Below are 24,452 nucleotides of genomic sequence, written 5' to 3' on the forward strand. Positions count from 1 at the left end.
CCAAAAAAGTTTGACTGCCGGGTATTACATTTCTAGGATCGTCCACATCTATGGGCCTATAGAGCAAGCGCACTAGAGTTACCTTTAACCCCGTCTGCCAGCTGCTTGGTCTTGGCAACCTTAAGGACCTAATTATTTAAATCAGGGTCTATTTATGTTGGAAGTTAATTTACAGAAGTCTCTTTCCCAATGTAAGTATATGGGGAAAATGGGTTTTCGGGCCCAATGGCATTCTTTATAATGAAAGAAACAGAGCATTGAGGCTCTCCCTGATTATTAGTGATTATTACTTCTCTTCTCTTGTGTCTACTGGTCAGTACACACACACACACACACACACACACACACACACACACACACACACAGGTGGAGCAGGCACATGTCAACACTAACTCTGGGCCTCTTCTAAGTTTTTTCAATGGGGGAGTGGTCCATTTCTCCTTCCCGCCTCCTCACACAAATCACATACTGTACATACGAACACACACTCCTATCCACACACACTCTCGCAGCTGCACAGCTGTGAGGGTGGGAGGGGCCCTACCCTTCTGATGAGAGACAGAGCAGGAGAGAGGGAGGCTGGGCCATTGTGATTGAGTACAGAGGGACTCTCACTGGAAGTCGACAAAGCTCTCTCTACCTTCACACAAAGCGGGCAACTTTGTGCCATGGCAGTGTGTGTGCAGTGAGTCTCACACCTGTTTACAAGCAGGCAGGATTGACCACCATGCAGGGCCGGGCTGGCAAAGCCCCCAAAAGGGAGATGGTGATAGAGTCTCCACAGCAGTACAAGAGCCTGGCTGAGATTGAGGCAGAGGTGGAGGCTGGGTCACAGGTGGTAGCGGTAAGTGGGCACTGTGCCATCTTTTACGTAGTATATCACATTTCAAATCCTCTCTCATTCTGGTAGTTTGAAATGGAACCGATGTGATCTGATTGTTTAAAGAAGTTTTTTTTATCTCTTAGATTCCGTCTCAAGAGCAGCTTTGAAGATTTTTTTAAAGGGTGAGACGGAAATGGGAAATAGCAGCTTCAGGGTACACCTCCCCGGGGGGTTAAATGTGGATCTTTTAGGAAATGGAGCACTTGTTGCTCTCTTTGTGTGAGAGTTCGTCAGAGTCAGGCAAGTTGGCTGCAGAGTTGGTGCAATGATAAAGATGCAGGTTCACTCGTCTCTTAAAGAACTCTGTGAAAAGCAACAAATACTGTTTTTATTAGCCTTTGGCCAGATGGAGAGATTTCCATAGTTGGACTGGTGTTTCGAAAAGATTTTGACACTTTACTGATCAATAATAATAACAGCCTTTAAGTTAAAGTTGTTCACACATCTGTGTTTCTAATGTATTCATGTGAGATAATTACTGAGACAGTTTACAGCTGCTTGTTGTTATATTTGGTCTGAATGGCAATTATCCAATTGGAAATCAGGACCAACGATTCTCTGCTTATCAGTTGATCTTTTACATCCGAAGGGCTGAGAGATACGGAGGGATATTTTCATTACATCATCAGGAGGATTGGTTGGACGAATCAGGATGTACGGTCAGACGACTGTTTAATTGGCCTCAGTTTGTTATGTGTTCATTGGATCCAGACCAATAGGCTAATCCAAATAATATGGATCTCATCCACGCCTAGCAGCCACAGGAAGGTTAGAAACGTACTGAAAGATGATCACTTTTGGTAACATTCGTCTAGTGGCTGGTTTGTCAGTGAAGGGAACTTTGCTCTCCAGATGTAACTAATGAATTTTAACTTTGAAATACATCCTGTAATGGTGTGTCAGTCAGCAAACTCATTTTAGAGAGTCTAGGGTGAGTTGGTCAGTCAACTCCTTTGATCCACACCAATATGAAACCTCTCAAACTGTTGGATGGTGTTGCCATGAAATTTGGTACAAACAAAACTGAAGATATCCCCGTCAGTCTCAGCTCTACTTTGTGTTTAGTGCTAATTAGCAAATGTTAGCATACTAGCACTCTAAACTCAGATGGTGGACATGAGCATTAGCATGTTAGCATTGTGGGAATGTTAGCATGCTTTGGGCACAATCGGAAGTCTTCTTCAATAGAGCAGGATGTTCATTTGGTAAATGATGTTCCCATTTAGAGTAAAGTAGACGATAGAGTAGGGCATACTTTAGGGCGGGGCTACCTTGTGATTGACAGTGTTGTCCGTGTTAGAACGACAAAGTTAATTGTTACATTTTTGGTTGCCTAGAAATGTCTTGGTCAGCGTTCGGTTGTGCTCCACCCTCTCGTGCAAATATTGTTACTTCTGGTTCCAAAAAATCAGGAATGGCGACGACCAAAATGCCAAACTCGAGGCTTGAAAATGGTAGTCCAGAAGCCAATAGATGACGTCACTGGACTACGTCTACTTCTATTTATACAGTTAATGGGATTAAAGCTCACAGTACAAACTGCAGCCTCACAGAGCACTATCAGTGTCCTCATTTCTATTCATAAATCACAAATAGAAGGGAGGAAATAATTAACATTGCTGAGTTCATCTTTTGCACACTGTCCTTTTCTAAACCTGAAAATGTATTTGTAAAATAATCTAATCTACATGTATACATTAGAAATGATTGTGCAGTACTTAAAAACTAAAATATGTCTTTAAATACAGTAGATCAAATCTTAATATGCAGACACGACCACATGTGTGCGTCATATGCGAACATCCCTTGGGTCCTTTCTGTGGAATGAGGGAGTTTAATCTCTGCTAGATCATGAACCACGCTCAACCATCTTACCTACTTCCAGGAATCAATGTTCACAAAGCCATCTTTGTTATAATGTAGCATAAGGATTAACTATGGAATGAAATGAATGTTTGGACGGTATATCTAGCTGCAGTGGGCATTAGTACGAGGAGGTAATGCAATGACCACTTTTTTACTTCTCCAGTTCAAGGTTTGAACGTGAGCGCATGACACAGTGACTGGTACAATGGCACACACAGACTCTCGCTCATCTTGCATCTCCTCTTCTGTTCACCCACATTCATCTCTGTCTCTGTGCCAACTCCTGCTGCGGTAGCTGTCAGTAACTCTGGGAAAAGACAATAGCAACTTGTTGTCCAGACAGTGTGAATACCCACGATTTGTAACTCATCCCAAACACTGATATCCTCATTTACTGTACAGTGATTATTCGTGAAAGGATGAAAATTCACTAAAAGACAAATAATTCTAGAGAAGCAGAGACAACCGGACATGTTGACACCTGCTGATCCACTGCTGTAATCTGATTATTTGTTTTAGGTAAAGCCGAAGATCATAGAGCCTCTGGACTATGAGAATGTGCTTCTGCAGAGGAAGACCCAGATCATCAGTGATGTGCTGCGGGACATGCTGCAGTTCCCCACGGACGACTTCCAGGTAAGATGTGGAGAGAGTAATTTATTGAGCCCTGGAGGTACGTTTTAGTTTCCCCTGACAGGGGTCAAACTCGGTCGTAGAGCAGTGACCTGGATCTGGTGTTGATTAAGGCAGTCCACAGTGAAGTTTGAAAGCTGTTTAGCTGTAGGAAATGATGCCATGTTCTAAATCATTTAGGCAGAAGTGGGTGAGGCATGTTGAGATAAAAGTAAGTAACACTTAATCACAAAAGAACTCCTGGAGTTCTCTGATATCCTGTTTGACAGCGCATTTGTTAGTAAAGTTGAACGTTTGAATGCTGGGAACGGTTAAAGGAAGATGTGCTGAGGAATATTACGGAAGCCCTGAGAGGAAAATAATGTGGTGATCCATTTCCTAAATCTGATCTAAAGTGTTTTCTCAATTGTGTTTATGACTTTAAGAACAGATGGAAACAACGTTTTGCCAGGATATTCTTTTTATGCTTCTTTTTTTTTTCTCCATCTCTTAAACAGGTGGAAATAAAAAGGTTTGTGTTTGTTGTTGTAATACTCATTTCGACCACAAGAAGCTGAACCCCTTGTTCTAAATAGAACCACAAGCATTTCTTGCCAAAAGAAAGACATGAAACTAATTAAATAACTTGCATTATACAGTTTGTTCCGATTAGTGTGCATGGAGAAATGACATTTCACCTGGAAGAAAACACGAATGCTTTTAGTCCTATTTAGAACACGAGGAAGTGGTGCACTCATGCCTCTTGCTGCCAAAATGAGTAATATAACAACAAATGTATGATCCTAAAAACTAAAAAGAAAAAATTCACCTTCAAAAAATCTAAATAAATAGAAAACAAAGTCAATTAGAAGAAAGATCCTGGCGAAAGTGTTGATATGGATGACTATGGATGACTGTCGCTGTGTGAACCAGGGTGTGTAACTGATTTGCACATCGCTGAAGTTTTTAATAGCGAAGATGTTTCTTAAGTTTTAAAGGTTTCTATCACGAGCCTGAAACTAGTAGAACTTAAGAAGCAATGGATTTAGATAATGTTTTAAAAGTCTTTTAAACCTTGATGTTGTCTAAGTTCCTTCACTGCGCTTCACAATCAGCGTGCAAAGTACGCTAAGTGAACTAAGTATGACATTACTTGGTGTTGAACTATGAATTTGACTTCCACATGTACCGCGTGTAATCGCTGGCTCGCGCTCTTATAAACATTTACATGCTACATAGATCTGCTGCTTGTGTTCGGAGGAGCTCAAAGACTGTGTCAACATTACATCACCGCAGCGCTGCGATGAGTCTCAGCGGGGTCCACTCCCAGTTTGAGAGAGAAAGAGAAAACAGGGACAGACTCATGCTGAAATCTTTGTTATTCCTCAAGTCTCCTGAAAAACATTGCCAGTAATCAGACTGTAAAGGATAAGTCTGGTCCTATTCAATATTTGTCTTGTCAGCAAATCCCGTTTTCAGGGCCAAGCCAATGTATGTATCTACTAACGCGTACATTTTCTTCCTTTGTGCCATATGACTCCATTGTTATAAACACATCAGTGAGCCACACTGTTGCACTGCATTACCATGAACACACGCACTGTAGTTTATTTTGAATCAACCCCACATGCACCGTCCTGCTGCCACAAATACCTACTATAGCGCCAAATGTGGATTAATCCGCTGCTGAAAATAGTCCCCAACAAATCCATTATTTCCTCCTGTTTGAGTTACATTTGCTTAAAACTACAGTGACGGGCAGTTTTAGGAAATCACAGAGCCTTTATAGAGATTACACTTAGGTTTCTAAGATCCTCCAATTTCAGTAATTGTCATATAGACAATAATACTGCAACAGTTAAATTAAGGCAAAAGGAGCAATAACAGAATATGTGGTGGGAAATCAACGTGCAGTCTGCTTCTAGACTATTTCACAATCTGGAGATGATGTGTGGCTTTCATTACAGGGCCGTCTGCAGAGCACAGCCATTAGTAACTGCCCTTTGTGTGTGTGTGTGTGTGTGTGTGTGTGTGTGTGTGTGTGTGTGTGTATGGTCCGACCCGACCCAATCGGTCCATCTGTCTAACCTGCCATATGTTTTACATCACTGGGCTTAGAGAGGAGAAGGGGGGAGCCAGCCAGACATATGGGTCTAGCATGTGCACGTGCTGCATAGATACACACACGTAGATACACACACATAGATACACACAGTAACTGGGCATGCAAGAGGGAGCCTCAATGTGGAAAGGAGGTCAAGTGTCAAGGTTTGTATCAACAGGAGACATCCTATTAGACTGAATGTGGTCAATATTTAAGATTTTAATTCATAACAGAATATAACAGGGCTGAAAGATACGGGAAAATAATCTATTTGCAATTTATTTTTTAAATCTTTTTACCAATATTGCAATTCAGTTAAGTTCCCTTTCTTCTGTGTTATTCACTATACACAAACAATACTTCGTTCTATAGTATGTCCAACATATTTCCTGTGTCCAGGCCTACATGCTACGATGAAATGAGATAATATGACTATGAATAACATATCTTCATTTAGCTATTGAATTGTAAAAACCTTCATCAACAGAATATTCTAACTTGTAACTTCAAGCCTTGTAAACATGTAATATAATCAGCATGACTTCAGCACTGCAGAACAACAGACCTGGTGTGAACATTAATAATTAGAAGAATAAATATGAATCCTACTGATCTCAGTCAGTCACAGTATTGTTACACATCACACTGAGGCTCTACAAATATTTAGATAACTCAAAGCCTAACCCCCGTCACTTCACCCAGCAGTTAGGAAGCAGGACACTTTACTGAGCAGCTGCAGCTTTAATTCATACACAAACTGAAACCTACACGGTTCCTTTACTACCACTCATCCCCCGTCACTCTGAAGATATGCATGTGTGTGGGGGACTGTATGTGTAACTAGGAGGTATATGAGAAAAGTAATATCATTTGTAAACAATGCACTTAAACTATGGCCATGTCACACGGTAGTACTACGAGCATCAAAGCTTGTGGCCTTTTGTTCTTGTTTGTTCTTCATCTACTCTACACATATGCCACATAGAGCTTAGGGCAGTGTGTGTATATGTGCACCCTCTGGTTGGTTGCATTGTATAGTGTTACAAAAACTAGAAAGTGGTCAAGTAAGAATTACACTTTCATCTTTCACTCCTCTTCTCCCGTCCCTGAACGCTTTGCCCGGATATCCATGCTAGAGAATGTAACTCCTGCCTGGCATCACCCTTTCTGCCCTGCAGTGTCACTGCCTGTGGGAACACGCTCCTCTGGCCCAGTGGAAGCCATCAAAGCCCTGGTTTAATGACTGGGAAAGGAATGCTGTTAATTGGCAGCCAGCAGTTCTCGCTGACAGTTGATCGACAGGGCGGAGCTTTGGTCAAAGTCTCCCCTGAGTGACTGATCAAACAGACGGGCTGTGTGTGTGTTCAATGGTTTGTTTTCAGTGAATTGGAAAAAGTACATACTGGGAGATAGGCTATTACCCTCGTGTGAGTACAACTGAAGTGTCATACTGTGCTATACTGCAGTATGCTAATTGGTCATTCACCCCAAAATTAAAAATGAGCCATTATCTACTCACCCTTGAGTTTTTATGATCACCAAATGCAGCCCCTTAGCCCCCACTCATCCTTTTTCTTGCCTCGAGTCTGTACACTGACTGTGATGTTGGAGCCAGGAGCAACCAGCCGAGGTTGTTCTGGAGGCAGGAGGAAACAGCTCGCCTGGATCTATACAAATGTATAAAATAAACCCTGTTATGTCTCCTTTAATCCATGTTGCGTTTACATTTAGGCTTTTGTATGGATTAAACAAGCAAGACACAGAGCCAGGCTAGCTGATTCACCCCTGCTCCCAGTCTTTATGCTAAGCTAAGCTAAGCTAACCTGCTAGCTCCAGCTTTATATTTATCAGACAGATAGGAGAGTTGTATTAATTTTTATCACCTATCTCACGGTAAGAAAGCAAATAAATGTCAAATTATTCTTTTAATGTGGTAGTTTCTTTTGTTGCTTTGATACAGCAACAACAAAAGCATAAAAATGCAGTTACTGCAAATGCAAATAGCTTCTGTAGCCAAACCCCTGCGTTGTCGGCCTGAGTGAGCATTATTTTCCTCCCTGCAGATGTTTTGACATATCTCTGCACTAAATTAACTTAGCTCTCTTTTGGCTACTGACAAGTCTTTGATGGCTATTGCACAAGTGAACGGGACAAAGGAGGGCAGAGGCTCAATAACTGTATATGCCTGCCAGTGTAAGAATAGGAGACGTATGACCAAACTAGGTCATTGTGCCACTGGTTCCTACTCAACTCTGTGGGTTGAGGAGAAAAGCAGAAGTGGGAGCAAGGCTAGCCAGCCCAACAGTTTTGACGCCCGAGGCGCCTTTTGCTCCTCAGTTATGTATCTTCGCTCTCCTCTCTCTGGCTGTATCTGTCTAATAAGGCCAGCAGGATGAATAATTAGGACTGGGAAAATAAAGGCTGCAGAACATTCTCTCCGGTAATGGTTTTGTTTTTCCTTTGAGCAACTCAAGAAACAAAAGTAACATCTCCTTTAATCTCAACTTTGTTTGAAAGAATAGTTAAAGTTGATGAGCAATAACATGATTAGACAAGATTTATTATCCTTGAATATGACAATGAGTGGAAAACCTGCATGCTAAGCTAAGCTAACTTGCTAGCGTCATATTTAGCTGACAGATATGAGGTAATTATCTTCTCATCTAAGGCCTAGTCCTCATGTACGTAGGTATTTTTGACAGGGTTTTACATCCTTTTGTTGTTAACTCTCAGCAATAAAGCAGATTTCCCAAAATGTCAAACTATTCCTTTAAATGTGAGCTTTTGCAATCAGAGCAACAACAATCTGATATGATTTGACCATCTGGATAAATGAGAAGGGATCAGAGAGGCATAGCAAGTAGCAACCCTCTGCTGAAGTGTTGAGCAGATCACTGAGCTCCACCAGCTTCAGGAGGCTGGTCTGTCGCCGTCCTTTGAAGAAAAGTACAAATAGAATTCACATAATCATGAGGAGCAGTAAAAACAACACCAAACATACACCCAAAGCGGGAAATTAATTGACCCTGTCGTATAAAAACCGCATCAGGATGGATGTTGTGCCAGTGTCTTGTGTCGGTCTGTTTTCATGCCTGCCTTCCCTTTCTCTCCTCAGATCTCCACCCTGAGGCGCCAGGGCAGGACTCTGTTCTCCACCGTGCCAGAGACTGCCGAGAAAGAAGCTAACTCGCTGTTTGTCCAAGAGGTAAAACTAATACATACCTGGACGTAAGCCTGCTTTGTCCATTCTTTATCCCTCGGTCTCGGCCAAAGCCTCAACCCTCTCTGTCGTGACTGAAGCCCTGCTCTATCCTTTGGTTTGGAGCACAGCCATGTTTTCTCTCCTTTCACCCAAACACAGGTGCTTCACCTCTGTCCAGATAATGCCACTGGCTCTCACAGCCCGGAGACCCATCAGATACTGGAGCTCATAAGTTCAGACATGAATCCTGATTTGTTTATGGTGTATGGATTAAGCAGAGCGGATTAGATTTCAGAGGAAGCTAGCGAAATAGAAAAGTGTTCGCATGATTTAGAGACAAGATAAAACTGATGCACTGAAATGTTGCTGTTAGCCTTTAAACGAACTTCAATTTATGTCCTCCGCCCTCACGTGTCTTGTGAGTGCGGAGGATCGGCCACAGATGGAGTCCACAGTTCAGTGGTGGTTCACGTCATGTTGTTTCAGTGTGCTGGGGTCGGTTGGGGTGCCGCCTGATAGAGCCTGATAGGGGATAGTCCCCCATGGCTGCAGCCAGGAGTTACATCATAACTACATCTGGAGTCGCTGTGAGGCCTCATACAGATGTGCTGTTCTCTGAATTTATTTTTCCACTTTTTAGTGACCCCTTGCCTCAGTCAACATGTGTATTTGAAATAATTTGCAGAATTAATGAACACACATTGGACTAGAATGTCACCCGGAGAGCACAGACCTCGGATGGTCTTTCCCGAGTTGGGAAGCCGTTCTTCCGACTTGGGTGTGTTCATGAGCTTAAAGTCGTAATGTGGAAACAACATGGACGCTACAAAGATGATGTGTTGTAGGCCTCTTGCTCAGTGTTTCTCTTAGTGCAACAAAGAGCAGTGGGATCAGGTGAGCCTTGAAGTATGTGTCAACACTTTCTTCCCTGGCCCATGCTATGACCTTCCACCAAGTTTTATGAAAATGGGACCAGTAGTTTTTCCACCCTCCTTGGCAGAGGTAATAGATATCACGGACCATGTGATGCCACAGGGGCTTGTTTTTGTGTGTGGTGGTGTCAAAATATAAACAGTAGGTGGCTTTAGGAATAAATAAAAGAATTGAAAAACACAATCCCTCAAAAACATGTTGACTGCAAACTTCCAGAGAAGTTTGTTATAAAAATGAGAATAATTATTATGTTACAACATCTCATTGCACGGGTCTGAATTGCAAAAGAAAACAGGAAAGTCCCATCCGGACGGGATGGTTCTCTAGGGAAGGTGAGGTGATCTCGACATGCGCTGGTCAGCAGGGCTGGCCCTGGAGTTTTGGGGGCCCGAAGCAGGAGTAAAGTGGCAACCTGATCTTTAAATAGACTATAGAGTAAGCATAGTTTGTCTGTTACCCCCCCCCCCCCCCCCCGAACGCTCTTTCTAAGGGCTTTTTGCTTGATCTGGTTGAAGTTTGATTCCTATTTTCATTGATTATTATTACCTTTCTGTTGAGGAACTTCTAATATAATCATTTGTAGTGAGACATCCATCATGCAGGCATAAAGACATAACATAAGAAAATATTTATACCACTTTGTGAAACAGTGATTTATTTAACGTAGATCCTGGGCTGCAAGTTCCCTCACTTTAGTGAAAAAATCCTGGGTGTGCTTGTTTCGTAGGGGACAGTAAATCACTTACTTAGCTTACTTAATCTCCATTTCACCTGTGAGCTTATTGCTTTGTCACTATTTGTTGTGATTTTTCACGTCCTATCCTTGAAACATTTATTATTTACACTGACCTTTAGCTGGATGTAATGCATTTTAGTGGTCTCAGTATGTCTCACTTGCATCTGATTAAGCTCCTTCAAGTCTACAAGTGTGCTTTCAAAGCAACAGTCCATCTGAGTCCATTCTTACTACAAATGTACAACTTAATATGTCTTTACTCTCCGTCTCTGCAGTGCATCAAAACCTACAAGTCCGACTGGCATGTGGTCAATTACAAGTACGAGGAGTATTCTGGAGACTTCCGCCAGCTCCCAAAGTGAGTGTGTGTGTGTGTGTGTGTGTGTGTGTGTGTGTGTGTGTGTGTGTGTGTGTGTGTGTGTGTGTGTGTGTGTGTGTGTGTGTGTGTGCTGCAGGTTCAGCCTTTTTAACAGAAAGACTGTTACAAACTGGGGATGTGGAGTTGCATTATGGGAAATGTATGTTTTTAAATTCTTGACCCATACTAGCTCTAAAATAAAAGCTTCTTTACTTCCTACAAAGCTCTAACATTAAGCACACTGCTATTGTTTGACAGATAAGCACATTTGCATGATAGTCAATTGCACAAAGGGTTAATTTAGAACGTGTTTGTTGTTTTCTCCATAGCTTTATATCCATGAATGCATGTGCTGCTCTGCTAACAGTCTGCTTTGTCCGGCGCAAATGCTGCAAAAGCCCTCCATGGGATTTTGTAAATCTTATTTTGTTCAGTGACACTGCCCCTGTGTTTACAGCCCAGTGAATGTTTTAGCCAGAACTCGAGAAACACGGAAATCTGTGTCTTGGAGGTTCCGAGCGCCACAACAACAATAGAGGGCTTCCTATGTTTTCCTAGCAAGGATAAGCAAAGCTATTCTGGGACTGCTGCTGATTGATATCATTCAATCTCAAGGGACATTCCACAATGCATCAGCGTATGTGTCCTTGGTCGAGGCACTTTCCTTCAGGACAGGAATGTGCTTTACAGATGTTGCGTGTCATGTTTAAACATTGTAGAGTAGAAACTAGACAAACCCTGGCCTTGACCTTGACACTGTTTATGCTAGTAGTTCCCCCGAGCAGGCTGGGTCTTGTAAAGGTCGAAAGGCAAACGGTCCGTCTGGGGTTTGAGCTGCACTTAGAGAAGCAGCTGCAGTACTTGGGCTACATCCTGTAAATCTCTGAGCGTTTCTCAGTAGCACTGAAGAAAGAAAGAAAAATCCATTCTCACTGTTTGGATTCTGAAACATACGTGTATTTCTTATCCCTTTCTTACCTTTAAACCACATGGGGGGTTCATTTGGTCCAGAAAGCAGCTGCCTCGATCCTAGAACTTTGACCTTTATCACCCCTGTCCTGATATTTTTTGCTCAAATACAAATCAGATTTTAAAATCCTTCTGCACAAAATGAACTGTCCCTTAAATTCTGTTATTGCTGTTGTGTGATCATTCTTAAACATGTCCAGATGTCCAGAGAATCAGGAGTTTTATGGAAATGAGTTATGTTCTCTCGATACTTTCAGTAAGGTGTCGAGACCTGAGAAACTGGCGGCTCACCTGTTTGAGGTGGATGAAGACGTGGAAAAAGATGAGGTGAGTCGACCAACCCCAAACTTTATTTCCCCTCTTTGTTTATAAGCTAAACGTTTCTCTACGCCTCACCAAACCTTGTTCACACAGAAACTTGATTAGAAAGGAAATGCAATAGAGCACAAACATTATATTGAATTTATGGCACAGTGTTGTTTTCATTTATTTAATTTCACTCCTTTATTTACAAGCCAACCTTTGGATGTTTAGTGTCATGTTCCCGGCCCCTGGCTGTTTCCCAGAGGAGCCCACATCTTCCTGACATTTGTAGCATTTTAAAGGCACAATAATCCCAGTAATGAACTCGCTTCAGGCCTTGACTTAAATCAAGTGTGGATCTAAATGTTGCTCTTAATGAAAGACTGAACAGAGAGTCACTGCAGGCCTCTCCCCCCGTTTTGTCCATTAACGGAGGAGACGTGAATTTAATATCTGTTTATTTTTCCTTTAATGGTAGAACACATTAGTAGTGTGTGCTCTTTATATCTCTTGCAGGACTCGGCCTCCCTCGGATCTCAGAAGGGAGGAGTGTCTAAACACGGCTGGCTGTACAAAGGCAACATGAACAGTGCCATCAGTGTTACGATGCGGGTGGGTGACAGCTTCAGCAGCCTTTCACAGCCCCTTCTCATGTTGTTAGTGGTGACTGCAGGGTATTTGATATCGATAGTGCTTCTCATGCGAGTACACAGTTGTTAGGCCGTGTGACGAAACTGATTTAACACATGAAGTTACTCGGTACTACTAAGACTGTGAAAACATGTTGCGTAACAGTCTGAAAAGATAACCCAAGTCATCAGGGTTGGGTTTGAAAAACATCCCTTTAAGGCATTAAAAGTAACAAACTAACCAAGCTTTGTAATAAATATTCATTAATTTCACATAATTACGGCCTCAAGAGCTCATACAAAACAATCTGCAAGGTTTACACCAAGGAGAACGTATCGCTGCTCCTTTTGATCATCTAGCGATCATCTATCCTTCTCATCAAGTGACCTTTCCTCAGTGAAGACTTCTTAGCATCTGCATTGTGTGTGAAACTAGGTCTACTTCCCTTTTGATAAAATGGTGTTGTTCTGGAAAACATCTTCATATAGGAAACTTTTAGTAAGTGTTGTATTGAGTTTGGAAACGTGTTCCCTTATCTGTCATAAGTACACCTAACCTCATTATAGGACATCATGTTATCAATGTCCATTTGTCTTTTCCTCTCTGCTCGTTGTTTACAGTCGCCCATAAGTTGAGCTTTCCCAGGCCCCGTCTCCACCCTTGTGGTATTTTTAGAGAGAAAGAGGCCATTTGGGACGTTAACGTCCTCTGTTTTCATCCTCCAGTCCTTCAAGAGGAGGTACTTCCATCTGGCCCAGCTGGGAGACGGATCCTACAACCTCAACTTCTACAAGGACGAGAACACCTCCAAGGAACCCAAAGGAACCTATCTTCCTTGACTCATGCATGGGGGTTGTTCAGGTAAAGGATCGTATGCACTGGGGCTTTTAAAACCATTGCCCACAATAGGAATTCAGAACAATTAAAGAATTCTTTATCCCCTGTGCCTCGCTTTAGAGAAGTTGCTCTGATGTCCTAGGAGGCCAAAAATGTTTTTTTTCTGTAGTGTAAGATAACAAAAAACCTCAGAAAACAATATTCCCTTACTAAAACAACCATAATAATAATAATCAATCCTGATCATGAGACCAATTTCTTTTTCAGATTTAGATTTTCATAGACTATAATACTATAGGAGCTGAGGTTCAGTTTTCAAAATAAAAACATACACGCTTGTCAAAATATATGCCATATGCTTTATGACAGCCAAAAATGATAAGAAAATTAATAATTTAAAAGCCATAAATGTCTCTAGGGAGGCACTAGGGTAAAGCTTCTTGTAGAAAATGGGCCTCTAAAAGGCTGGAATGTAATAAAAACGTTTGGACTTATGGACTGTATGTAATCAATGTTTGCATGTGTCTTCTTCCAGAACAGCAAAGTGCGTCGCTTCGCCTTTGAGCTGAAGATGCAGGATAAGAGCACGTTCCTGCTGGCTGCAGACAGCGAAGCAGAGATGGACGAGTGGATCAGCACCCTCAACAAGATTCTGCACAGCAGCTTCGAACAGGCCATGCAGGAGAAGAGGAACGGAGACCTGCATGACGGTGCGTTTTTGTGCTTTTTTTATTTTTTAAAAATGATATTTCTTTGACATCTTGTTTGTCTGTCTTAGCGACTTAATTATTTCTGGGTGTGTTTATTTGCCTGCCTCACAGTGTTTGTTTCTTTTGATGTTTGCTGCACCTGCAGGGTTCATCAATTCCCCGGTACCCTATGGAATCATTCCCCTCCCGGATGTTTCCTTATGAAAATCATACATGCCTGATAAACAACTTTATTATCAATGTCTTTTCATTCTCCTTTCCTCCTCCTAGAGTGGCAGAGAACAACACATCATTATGTTGTTATATAAATGCTTCAGCTAACACAGCTCATGTTGATATCTCCAACAGACGAGGAGCATGGAAAATCCGAACTCTCCTCTGGAAACTTTCAAGACAGCTTTCAGGTAGCCTGTTTTTTCCATCTGTATTAACCTGTTACATCACCGCACACTGTCGAGGTGACATATCACCTCACTTGGAAGTCGTCTGAACTATAGCTGCTCTGCTTTTGCTGATTGGAATGGCTAAACAGCTGTAACCAGGTTTCCTGTTGGTGCTAACAATGCAAACATCTGGTGTAATATGTATGGTCTCCAAATGCAGGGGCCGGATGAGGTCGACGCTGGCGCTAAACAGGAGTGGAGCGGGGCCGTCTGAAAACGTTTAAAGGCAGTAGTTTGTGATTTGCTGTGCCAAGTCAACATATAGAGTTAAAGCTGCACTAATCAATATTTTTATATAAAAAAACGGATCAAATGAGCACGTGTAATATGAAAGGGGTCGCCCAGTTCGGCTGTTTTAGCGTCTTTCGGCTCATTGTTTTGATTTTCCGTCATTTATCATCGACTTTTACAAATTCTTGCGAATGAGACTTTTCATTGTCCAGATGAGGTACATAAATGATCATTTACAGTTTAAAAAACAAAATAGAAATCTGTCGAAGATAAGAAGGGCATCGCAAGACAATGGCAGCAGACTTGTACTTTACAAAGATGGATGTGAATGTGCACTGACCACACTGAATATAAACACTGTCCTTGTATTTCCTTCTTACATTGTTCACTCCTACTTTCAGTTTGATACTGTATAATCCAAACCAGGGCTCTGATATGGACAGCATGATCATTTCCTCTGTGGATATGAATCTGTTGTTGAAGTTAAAGCACCCTTTTTGCTTTGTTTACCAGACTGCCCGAGATATCGAGTCCAAAATGAGGAGTGAAGCTCGCCTGAAACTCTTCACTTTGGACCCTGACACACAGGTGATGAAGATAATCGCTGACTACGTAGCCCTGTGCATTTCTCTGCATTTCTGCTGTGCCAGTTTAAGCCGTTTGACGTCATCTCTTGGTCTCTACAGAAGCTGGACTTCTCTGGCATTGAGCCAGACGTGCGGCAGTTTGAAGAGAAGTTCGGGAAGAGAGTCCTGGTCAGCTGTCACGACCTGTCCTTCAACCTGCAGGGCTGCGTTGCAGAGAACGAAGAGGGGCCGACAACTAATGTATGTTTCAATGAAAAACAAGCAGTCGAATATAGTTTGTCTTTCAGTTGACCTAGAAATCACACTTCTATGATCGCACAAATGTATTTGCAAGTATGAAAAAACGCTTCCAGGATAATTCCGGGAAATGTCCTTTAGCAAATGAGGCCGAGGTCTAAATCAGCTAAGAAGATCACAGACAGTTCAGATGGCCCACTTGGCCTCTGTCAAAATTGGTGTTGTTGGCACGATGGAACAGCCGCTACCATGGCAACCAGCCTGGGCCTCCCACCATGCATTAGCACCAGTCTGAGGCTGGTTTCCTGCCGTCACTCTCCAAGGTCTCTGTCTCTGTAGGAGGAGGACTCCTTCTGCACTCAGCAGGGAAACCACAGCTATTAGCTCTGCTACTCGGAATACACACACACACACACACACACACACACACACACACACACACACACACACACAGTTTATGTAATGGAAATGCACGGTGGAAAGAGTGAATGGGAAGATGAATTACATCAATGGTTCATTTTGACTTGATGGAAAATGAGAAGTGCATTAGGAAGGATGGGTTTCCTCTCGAGCTGTTACTGCCTTTTTTCCTTTCCTCGACTCTTTCTGTCTCTCATCTTCCAACTTCCTTCACACAAATGTTTTCCTTCATTCTCTTCCATCACAGGTGGAGCCTTTCTACGTGGTCCTGTCCCTCTTCGACGTTCAGAACAGCAGAAAGATCTCGGCCGACTTCCACGTGGATCTCAACCACCCTTTGGTCCGACTGATGACATCAGGATCTAGTAGCAGACAAGACGTGCACATCAATGGCAGTGGCGATGGTCCCCTGAGGCAGACCAATGAGCTCCCAGTGGGTTCTCTCCAGTACCCCAGACAGGGCGTGTTCTCAGTCACGTGCCCCCATCCAGAGATCTTCCTAGTGGCCAGGATTGAGAAGGTCCTGCAGGGGGGGATCACCCACTGCACTGAACCCTACATGAAGAGCTCAGACTCAGCCAAGGTGCGAAGACAGACTTTGCAAGGATGTGGCAGTAAATGACAGTATGCTCCAGTCATCTGGAATGATCAATTAGTCAAATGAATCCCCTGTTTTTCTCTCCTGGCTGTAGATGGCTCAAAAGGTTCTGAAGAATGCTAAGACAGCCTGCAGCAGACTGGGCCAGTACAGGATGCCTTTTGCCTGGGCTGCAAGGTACGAAGCGTAATCCTGCTGCAGCATGAACGAACGAAAATGAGGGAAGCTCCACCAGCAGGCAGTCCTTATGGCGCTTGTGTTGAACCCAGAAATAGAGTCTATTGCCTCTTTTCCACTGCATGGTTCGGCTCGACTTCACCTCACTTAACTTACTTTTGGCAACAGTTCCTTTTCTCTACTGGATCCTTCCATCTGCAATCAAACCGAGGAACGGGTGTAGATTGTCAATTGTACAAAAGTGTAGATTTGCGAGCTACCATTTTTTTAAATTGGCAATTGACATAAAAAGTACCAGGTACTATCCACACATTTTTCCAAAGGAAAACCAAGAAACTTGAGTTGAGTAGAGCGATGCTGTACCGTGCAGTGGAAATGCGGCAATGTACTATTACTGATTTCTTGCAGTTGAGGGAAAAACCTCCAAAATCAAAGGGACTTATTCTCTTGTGCCATAATACCACAGAGTGATACAGATTTAGGATGCTGCATATAAACTGTCAAATGAAAATCAGCCTGCTGGGAGACGCACATCTTTAAAGCACTAGTGTAGAACTGAAATGTTTCTCTGTCTCCGCAGGCCTGTGTTCAAAGATGCATCAGGAACTTTGGACAAAAGCTCTCGCTTCTCAGCTCTTTACAGACAGGACAGCAGCAAGCTGTCAGACGAGGACATGTTCAAACTGCTAACTGACTTCAGAAAGTATGCTTGTTCCTCCTCTCTTAAAGATATCACTACAACGGGTTCTGATGCATGTTTTCTAAGTGCTGTTTCTATATTTGTTTTCCCAACAGACCAGAGAAAATGGCCAAACTCCCTGTGCTCTTAGGGAACTTAGATGTAACGATTGACAGCGTGGCCCCGGATGTAACCAGTAAACCCTCCAAATATTTACAAAATCACTTTTAATTGTCTACTTCTAATTATCAGACTGAAACGATGAACCCAGTGACCCGTCTCGTTTCTTGCCTGCAGACTGTGTCACTTCCTCCTACATCCCTGTGAGGAGCTTTGAAGGCAACGGGCCTGGCAGCGCTCTCCTGGAGGTGGAGGAGTTTGTACCCTGCATCGCTAAGTGCTCCCAACCATTCACCATCTATAAAAACCACCTCTACGTGTACCCAAGAAACCTCAAATATGATGGGCAGAAATCCTTCGCTAAGGTAAGCGCAGTGTGGATGCGTAGCAATACAGGGAACACGAGCTTTTCTCTTGCTGCTGACACGATCTGCACAATCAGTGTTGTGCCCTTTACATGCAACATAAAATGATTCCAAAAACATTTGACTTATCCTTTTTGGAAAGCAATGCTTTTGCTTGGCTAGCATTCTCTTACCATCATCGTATTATGTTCCCGTTTAGCCTACGAGACAACTGGCAACTGCTTCAGGCGCGTTCAGCCAAGCAGCAGAGCTGGATTGAATTATCCTTACGCAGAGCAGCAGCTTCTGATTAATACATTAATGCAGGGTTGCTATTTTCGCTAGGTCAGCTCCCATATAGGAAACCAACCTGCCTTCTCACCCCATCTGTCCTTTTTTTTATTTTAAACGAGAGCTGGCAATCCTTTGCCTGAAGTATTTTCCGTCTCTTTAAAGACACTAATGGGCATCTGAAAGAGAGGCAGAGTGGAGAAAGCGTCTGGCAAACGTTGGCTCCAGGCCAACAGGGATATCTTGGAACTGGTTCTCGCTTTTTATTATCCGTCTGATTTCTTAAATAGTTTTTTTGTATCGTCTTCCCTCTCTAGGCGAGGAATATTGCAGTTTGCATTGAATTCAAGGATTCTGATGAGGATGAAGCCCAGCCGGTGAAGGTGTGTGTATCAGAAAATGTAATGTGTATCAGTTCTCAGGTCAGCTCTCAGCATACCGCCCCCGCTGAGTCTAAAGTGGCAAGATGTGTGGACTCAAGTCTGATGACTTTTGACTCGACAAAAAGGACTTGCAACAGACCTGTAGGTCTTGACTAGGGACCTTTGTGTCTTTTTTAGGGACTCAACTTGGTCTTAACTTTCATTTTGACTTCAGACCGGTTTAGACTGTGGACTTGTTAGTCTTGAATTTGGACTTCGTAGCCAAACCAACAACTGGCATATTAAATGTTAACATGCACTCATCTCTCTCTTTGTCCCTTTTCATTATCTCCTACTGCAGTGCATCTACAGTCATCCAGGAGGTCCTCTGTTCACCAAGCAGGCGTATGCAACCGTCCTGCACCATCAGCAGAACCCTGAGTTCTATGATGAGGTATGCCTGTGCTCATGTTATTCACCACCACTTGTAATAATATAATGCATTCTGTAATGTGTTTGTTAATGGATAAAACCATCAATGGAGAAAGTCTGATATGCTCCATGACATATGCTCAAAGTCGGATATCTTTTGAAAGCAGTGTGTTTTAAAGTAAAGAGGTACCTCTCACCTCCTCTCATATTGTTTGAGCACATTTCAATTCAACATTGAATCCTCACTGGAAATGCTCCGCAGGCATTGTTCACTTTCATTTTCCTTTACAAAGCTCCCTCTGTATTTGGGAACGATCCCTAGGAATCTGTTTCTCTCGCCTTCAGATAAAGATAGAGCTGCCTACTCAGCTGCATGAGAAGCATCACCTCCTCTTCACCTTCTATCATGTTAGCTGTGACAGCAACAGCAAGAAGAAAGACCTGGTGGAGGCTCCAGGTAGGCTGAATAAAAACACCGGCGGGTATTTTAACAAAAACAATACAATGAATTCATTTAAATATCTGGCGCGCTGAAGAATACTGACATACTTGTGATAGATATTTGAAATGGTGATCTTCGTACTGTTGCCACTGCTTTACAAACACGTAGCTGTACCTGCTTTACACACAGTGGGTTCAGCATGGCTGCCTCTGCTCAGGGATGGGAGAGTCATCATGAATGAACAGCTGCTGCCAGTCGCCGCCAATCTGCCCGCCGGGTACCTCGGCTCCCAGGACGGTGTCAACAAGGTGAGAAAAAATGATTGTTCTCAACTTCTGATACATTTTGCATGAGATATGTGTGAAAGTGGCATGCACTGAAGGTCCCTCTAGGAATGTATAATTGCTGGTCTTCTTGTTTGTTGCAATCTGCTGTTTGGATGTGAAGACTTTACTTGTTCCCCTCAAGCACATTTCCAGAATGTTTTCTAAGATGGGATTCCTCACATTACCTCATAGTATAGTATAATGGATAAAGATCTCATTAGCTGTGAGTGGGAGCCTGCAGAGGTCCAACATGCCTGTGAAATCCAATCAGCATTCAAATGTAACAATCAATGTCCTGTTAATATGGACAGAAAAGTGTCTCAAAGTAACACAAATAAACACAAAAAGAGAGAAATTATGACTAAATAATATCCAATTATAATCAGGATCATAGGAGGTTGGAACATTTTTATTTGAAGGTTTTTCCTGGGGCAAAGCTCACCAATGTGCTTATGTTCTCCCAGGTTTACATTCCTTTTCTGTATTATTCACACATTTATTTTTGTATTTAATAACATGTCACTATGTGAAAGCACATGTTGAACATTTATAATGCAGGTGATTGAAATATTTTTCATCCATTTACTTGATTTTCATCTGCAATGTCTCCCCCATAATGAAGGCAAATGGAAAAAAAAGGTAAACCTATGAAACAAAAGTTTATTGCGCCTCATGCTTTTTACTCATTTCAAATTGAAGAGGCACTTTTCTCAAAATGAGCCACATCGGGCCTATAAACTAAAAAAATAAACACAAAACCCTAGTTTGAAAAAAAGCTTTATTCTGTCAATGGTGTAGTACACCGCTGCCATGTGGCAAAACAGCTCGTCTTCTTCTTTTACAAGAAAGCCGCCACTGATTATGTCAATGCTCTTATAAATCCGTGCAGTCAATGCTGGCCTCTTGTCATTGCAGCACTCTGGCTCGGAGATCAAATGGGTAGACGGAGGAAAACCGCTGTTCAAAGTCTCCACTCATCTTGTTTCCACAGTTTACACTCAGGTAAATGCACGTTTATATCCCCGGCTCGTCGATAAACACATCGTCTATATGTGTAATCAAATAATACATTATGTTTCCTTTAGGATCAGCACTTGCACAACTTCTTCCACCACTGTCAAATCATGGAGATGTCAGAACAAGCTTCAGAGGGGGAGCTGGTTAAATACCTGAAGGTATTCTTGGCTTTCTAAGGGCCCAAAGAAAACACGAGAACACGCCCTGCTGTTCATGCCTCATCAAATACAATCGTGTAATCTAGTATTTAAGGCAACATGACAAGAGTCGACATTCATTCAATATTTGTATTTTTTTTACATCCTCCCTTCCCTCTTAGAGTCTCCATGCGATGGAGGGTCATGTGATGGTCAACTTTCTGCCCACCATCCTCAACCAGCTGTTCTGCGTCCTCACCAGAGCCACACACGAGGATGTGGCTGTAAACATGACCAGGCAAGCCACACAAACACACACTCTCACAAAGACGATATCTGCAATATCTTAGGGGTCCTTTAACAAAACTTCCTCTGTAGAATATGATAATAGCAGCACTTTCATCTGGTTCTCGCTCCAAAGTGCATTTCCCTGCTTCTCTTTTCCTCATTAGACACCCACCTATGGCTTGCAACCTCCATGTGTGCCTTATATCTCAGGTGTGTGTGTGTGAGGAGTCTTTGAAGCTCTGTAGGCAGTGTGTAAATGAGGCGATAGTGCCTTAAGATGAATAAATGTAATCCCCATCTTTGGTTTTCTTGCGAGCTTCGCCTCCTGGTTCCTTATTCTTTTAAATGTCTAAGTAATTATCTTTTTCTCTTCAGGGTGATGGTCCATGTTGTAGCTCAGTGCCATGAAGAAGGGCTTGAACATTACTTGAGATCTTATATCAAGGTGAGGTCTTTTCTCACTATATTTATATTGACGATATGCTTGCAGACTATATATTTGTATATTCCTGCGGTCCTGATTCCCCCCCCCCCTCTCTCTACTCTCAGTTTGTGTTTAAGCCGGAGCCGTATTCCTCCACCAATGTAAAAACAGTTCACGAGGAGCTGGCTAAAGCCATGACGGCCATTCTCAAGCCGTCCACAGACTTCCTGACCAGCAACAAGCTGCTGAAGGTAATAACTATAACTACATGTTTTACACCCTCAGAAAATCATTAGCATAGACCATATATGATACTTAAACACACATATTTTCAATTACAGATAAAAACTAGGGAAAACTCAGTAAGTCAGTGTAGCTTGCGCTAAGGCTAGCTGTGGCTAGTTCCCTAGCTAGCTTGTATCTGGTATAGCATGTCTCGCTTTAGCTGTAACTGAAGTGTCTTTTGTATATTACATTTAGCGGAGTAGTTTTCCTCGCAGTGACTCTGTGTTTGTGTTGCAGTACTCGTGGTACTTCTTCGAAGCTCTGGTGAAATCAATGGCTCACTATCTCATAGAGGGCGGGAAAGTAAAGGTAGGTCTTGTTTTAGTCTTCTCTTCTTTTCTCTAACCCCTTTTCCAAATAAACTTAGAAATCCTTTCCCTCTTTTTTTTTTATTTTGTCCAGCTCTCCAGGAACCAACGTTTTTCAGCATCCTTCTACCATGCAGTGGAGACTCTGGTGAACATGCTGATGCCACACATCACCCAGAAATACAAGGACAACCTGGACGCTGCTCGCAATGCCAATCACAGCCTGGCAGTTTTTATCAAGGTTGGCATTCATGTAGATGAGTTAAAAAAATTGCCCTTTGGTTTAGAGTAGATATGAAAATGTCAAGGACTGTACTAATAAGTATAAATCTTCCTCACAGCATGATTTAGAACAACGATTCGGTTTCTTACAGACAGAAATCAGATTAATAATGTTTCACTAACCTTTTCACTCAGCGCTGCTTCACCTTCATGGACAGAGGCTTCGTTTTCAAGCAGATCAACAACTACATGAACTGTTTTATGCCAGGGGACCCCAAGGTTAGGAGGCTCTTCTGCGAGCGTCTTCAATGCTTTTATTTACGTCATTAAACATAAAGATACAGTTCATTTAAAGCCATACACACTTCCCTAAAAATGTATTTTCTCTTGTATTCCTTCCAGACTTTGTATGAATTCAAATTTGAGTTCCTGCGGGTTGTGTGCAACCATGAGCACTTTGTCCCTCTTAATCTGCCCATGCCCTTTGGAAAAGGCAGAATTCAAAGGTTCCAAGGTAAACGAGTAAATGTCACTTTCAAGTGGAGCAGTTTGTATTCTGCGGTTCTGTTTCATTTGAATGTCATTTCTGTTGATTGATGCCTGCTACAGATCTTCAGCTGGACTTCTCTCTGACTGACGACTTCTGTCGAAACCACTTCCTGGTGGGGCTGCTGCTGAGGGAGGTGGGCGGAGCTCTTCAGGAATTTCGAGAGACACGTCAGATCGCCATCCAGGTGCTCAAAGGGCTGATGATCAAACACACGTTTGACGACCGCTATGCTACTAAAGTGAGTTTCAGAGCTGTCCGCCATCTTTGCTCTGATTTGCTACACCCAAAGATTATTTTATCTGGCAGAATTTGGGGGTTTTGGGTCACAGTTTTTGACGCTATGACTGATGAGCACTTCCTGTGTCATTGCAGAGCCAGCAGGCCAGACTTGCCACTCTCTACCTCCCTTTGTTTGGTCTGCTCCAGGAGAACGTCTACAGACTGGACATTAAGGAGTCAGTCCCCCTCAGCAACCACAATGTAAGCCTGACACCTAGTGGTGGGAAAGTGAATAGCAGATTGTAGACATGGCTTAACATGTCACTCTTGAAGATTTCAAGGCCATATAAGTGTTTCTATGGAAGCCCTTAGATGCAAGTGACAAAACAAATCGGGTGATCTATTTTCTAAGTTTATATATATTGTTTCCTCTGCTGTGGTTATGACTTAACAACAGGTGAAAAAAGTTTTAATTTCTCCATGCACACTTAACACATCGTACATATACTATGTATATATGTGTGTATATATATATGTATATAAAAATAACAGACTTTTAGTGTGTTTCCAGTTGTCGAGCTAAACCTGCTCACTTTGTTGCTTTCTGTCCCAGAATACCAGGGAGGACTCTCTGGTACCCAACTCCATGGTGACCCCTCAGAAACCTGGGAGCTGCATAGAAAACGCTCTCCACAAAGATGTGTTTGGAGTCATCTCTGGAACAGGTGAATCCTCACGCCACTATCTTACCTTTGATAACTATGATGGATACGTTTCATTGAAGATCTACTGTACCTGGGTTATTACTTTCTGAAACTTATTTTCAATTTTGGACCAACAACAACGTAGTAGTTTTTAATTTTTCTGCTCCATCCCTGCAGCGTCGCCTCACAGTTCGACTCCCAACGTCAGCTCAGTTCACCATGCAGACTCCAGAGGCTCTCTGGTCTCCACAGACTCTGGAAACAGCCTGCTGGACAAGAGCAGTGACAAGACCAACTCCCTGGAGAAGGTACACCAATACTTAAATAAGACCAGCGGCTGCTTAATTTGCAATATTTGCTCTGTGATACAACCTGGTGTGAGAGACCAAGTGTAATGAAAGTAAAGCCAGTGTCAAAGAGAGTGTTAAAGGGACAGTTCGGATGTTTTAAATGGGGGTTGTATGAG

The 24,452-nt window shown here is 42.6% G+C and overlaps 1 protein-coding gene across 1 annotated transcript in view; it reads left to right on the forward strand.

The window, feature by feature from the left end:
* Positions 1-589: 589 nt before the first annotated feature.
* The window catches only part of dock9b (dedicator of cytokinesis 9b), a 41,649-nt gene continuing 17,786 nt past the window's right edge, over positions 590-24,452 (forward strand). Inside the window, 34 exon segments of the mRNA XM_029445301.1 lie at positions 590-844; positions 3,269-3,385; positions 8,581-8,670; positions 10,612-10,694; positions 11,921-11,990; positions 12,483-12,578; positions 13,322-13,423; positions 13,425-13,457; positions 13,969-14,143; positions 14,492-14,547; positions 15,331-15,405; positions 15,504-15,644; positions 16,309-16,644; positions 16,754-16,836; positions 17,417-17,539; positions 17,632-17,711; positions 17,813-18,000; positions 18,588-18,653; positions 18,994-19,086; positions 19,410-19,521; positions 19,696-19,814; positions 20,748-20,834; positions 20,918-21,007; positions 21,169-21,284; positions 21,650-21,719; positions 21,824-21,949; positions 22,221-22,292; positions 22,386-22,532; positions 22,709-22,792; positions 22,916-23,027; positions 23,123-23,301; positions 23,436-23,543; positions 23,896-24,007; positions 24,164-24,294. Of these exon segments, the coding sequence (XP_029301161.1) occupies positions 728-844; positions 3,269-3,385; positions 8,581-8,670; positions 10,612-10,694; positions 11,921-11,990; positions 12,483-12,578; positions 13,322-13,423; positions 13,425-13,457; positions 13,969-14,143; positions 14,492-14,547; positions 15,331-15,405; positions 15,504-15,644; positions 16,309-16,644; positions 16,754-16,836; positions 17,417-17,539; positions 17,632-17,711; positions 17,813-18,000; positions 18,588-18,653; positions 18,994-19,086; positions 19,410-19,521; positions 19,696-19,814; positions 20,748-20,834; positions 20,918-21,007; positions 21,169-21,284; positions 21,650-21,719; positions 21,824-21,949; positions 22,221-22,292; positions 22,386-22,532; positions 22,709-22,792; positions 22,916-23,027; positions 23,123-23,301; positions 23,436-23,543; positions 23,896-24,007; positions 24,164-24,294 (3,789 nt within the window). The 5' untranslated portion in view covers positions 590-727.

This window comes from Cottoperca gobio, chromosome 2, assembly GCF_900634415.1.
Source record: "Cottoperca gobio chromosome 2, fCotGob3.1, whole genome shotgun sequence".
NCBI lineage: Eukaryota > Metazoa > Chordata > Actinopteri > Perciformes > Bovichtidae > Cottoperca > Cottoperca gobio.